Genomic DNA, 2,500 nt, shown 5'->3' with positions numbered 1-2,500 from the left:
TACAGTATTAGAGTGTAGAACCTATACAGTATTAGTGTAGAACATATACAGTATTAGAGTGTAGAACTTATACAGTATTAGGATGTAGAACATATACAGTATTAGAGTGTAGAACATATACAGTATTAGTGTAGAACATATACAGTATTAGAGTGTAGAACTTATACAGTATTAGAGTGTAGAACATATACAGTATTAAGAGTGTAGAACATATACAGTATTAGTGTAGAACATATACAGTATTAGAGTGTAGAACTTATACAGTATTAGAGTGTAAAACATGTACAGTATTAGAGTGTAGAACATGTACAGTATTAGAGTGTAGAACTTATACAGTATTAGAGTGTAGAACATATACAGTATTAGAGTGTAGAACTTATACAGTATTAGAGTGTAGAACTTATACAGTATTAGAGTGTAGAACTTATACAGTATTAGAGTGTAAAACATGTACAGTATTAGAGTGTAGAACCTATACAGTATTAGAGTGTAGAACATGTACAGTATTAGAGTGTAGAACATGTACAGTATTAGAGTACAGAAGAGCACAAAAGGACAAACAAGAAAACAGCGACAGCCTGCAGACAACAATGGCAGTGGACAGCAATTACTGCAATATAGTAAACTACATTAGCTACAGTAGAGAGAGAGAGAGAGAGAGAGAGAGATGGGGAGAGAGATGGAGAGGGAGAGAGAGAGAGAGAGGGAGACGGGGGGGGGGGGGGGGGGTTGGACACCACACCTGACCCACAATAAGCAGACAGCTGCTGATGTGTTGGGGTCTTAAGCCCTGACATAGCCGTCCTTTCCTATGCCTTTAATTAACCTCTTCTTCTTTTCCAGGTTCTTCTGGTCATGGACAAGAGAACACAGGAGACTTTTATTCTGAAAGTAAGCGTGTGTGTGTGTGTGTGTGTGTGTGTGTGTGTGTGTGTGTGTGTGTGTGTGTGTGTGTGTGTGTGTGTGTGTGTGTGTGTGTGTGTGTGTGTGTGTGTGTGTGTGTGTGTGTGTGTGTGTGTGTGTGTGTGTGTGTGTGTGTGTGTGTGTGTGTGAAGGCAACCATAAGGCCGTGTGTGTGACCTGCGTAATTGATTCTAATGGTCCCGTCCTGTCCGCTCTCCTGCTCACCCACGCGACGTGTGCCAGATGCCAACACACAGCGGCACAGACGACTAAACACACACACACACACACACTTCCATCTGAAGTGTAGAGTAAGCGTGATGGATCTGTATGGCTGTTTTAGTGTCGCTGGCTGAAGGCGGCGTCGGGGTTGGTTTGGCTCCACGTTAATGTGACGTTTCTCCTTCAATCCCCCCCTCCCCCGTACCCTGGAAAAATTATCCTCCTCTTCTCGCCCCCTCGCCTCCTTCCCCTATCCCACAATCCTTTGCTCCTGCGAGGGCCTGCGGAGGAGCAGCGCGTGCGGCCGCGCCCGGCGGACCATCATGCCCCGGGCCGTCCCCCACATGGTGCGGCTCAGGAAGGTCATCGTCTCGGAGGACACCGTCTTCCTGCTGCTGCGCTACGCAGAGGGTAGGAGCTCCTCTACTCTACTCTACTCTACTCTACTGTACTATACTATACTATACTATACTCTACTCTGCTCTGCTCTGCCCTGCTCTACTCTACTCTACTCTACTCTACTCTACTCTACTCTACTCTACTCTACTCTACTCTACTATACTCTACTCTACTCTGCTCTGCTCTTCTCTTCTCTTCTCTTCTCTTCTCTTCTCTTCTCTTCTCTTCTCTTCTCTTCTCTTCTCTTCTCTTCTCTTCTCTTCTCTTCTCTACTCTAGTCTAGTCTACTGTACTCTCCTCTCCTCTCCTCTCCTCTCCTCTCCTCTCCTCTCCTCTCCTCTCCTCTCCTCTCCTCTCCTCTCCTCTCCTCTCCTCTACTCTGCTCTGCTCTGCTCTGCTCTCCTATACTCTACTCTACTCTACTCTACTCTACTCTACTCTGCTCTGCTCTGCTCTACTCTACTCTACTCTACTCTACTCTACTCTACTCTACTAATACTCTACTCTACTCTACTCTGCTCTACTCTACTCTACTCTACTCTACTCTGATCTAATCTAGTCTACTCTATTGTACTCTACTGTACTCTACTCTCCTACTCTGCTCTCCTCTACTGTACTGTACTGTACTCTACTCTACTCTACTGTACTCTACTCTACTCTGCTCTACTCTGCTCTTCTCTTCTCTACTCTAGTCTACTCTACCCTACTCTACTCATCTCTGCTCCACTATACTCTACTATACTCTACTCTACTATACTATACTCTTCTATACTATACTCTGCTCTGCTCTACTCTACTCTACTCTACTCTACTCTACTCTACTCTACTCTACTCTGATCTACTCTAGTCTACTCTACTGTACTCTACTCTGATCTACTCTAGTCTACTGTACTGTACTGTACTGTACTCTCCTCTGCTCTCTACTCTACTCTGCTCTACTATACTCTACTCTGCTCTGCTCTGCTCTACTCTGCCC

General features: G+C 45.0%; 1 protein-coding gene across 1 annotated transcript in view; it reads left to right on the top strand.

The window, feature by feature from the left end:
• Window positions 1-2,500, top strand: part of LOC311321540 (ribosomal protein S6 kinase delta-1-like) — a gene marked incomplete at both ends in the record, with an annotated part of 25,391 nt that overhangs the window by 20,834 nt on the left and 2,057 nt on the right. The window contains 2 exons of the mRNA XM_084453535.1: window positions 844-891; window positions 1,404-1,536. Coding sequence (XP_084309661.1) covers window positions 844-891; window positions 1,404-1,536 — 181 coding nt within the window. The remainder of the gene's footprint in view (window positions 1-843; window positions 892-1,403; window positions 1,537-2,500) is intronic.

The sequence above is a fragment of the Borostomias antarcticus genome (genome assembly GCF_949987555.1).
Source record: "Borostomias antarcticus genome assembly, chromosome: 19".
In the NCBI taxonomy this organism is placed as follows: Eukaryota; Metazoa; Chordata; class Actinopteri; order Stomiiformes; family Stomiidae; genus Borostomias; species Borostomias antarcticus.
Note: the sequence above shows the minus strand (reverse complement) of the source record. Positions and strands in the feature narration are given on the sequence as shown.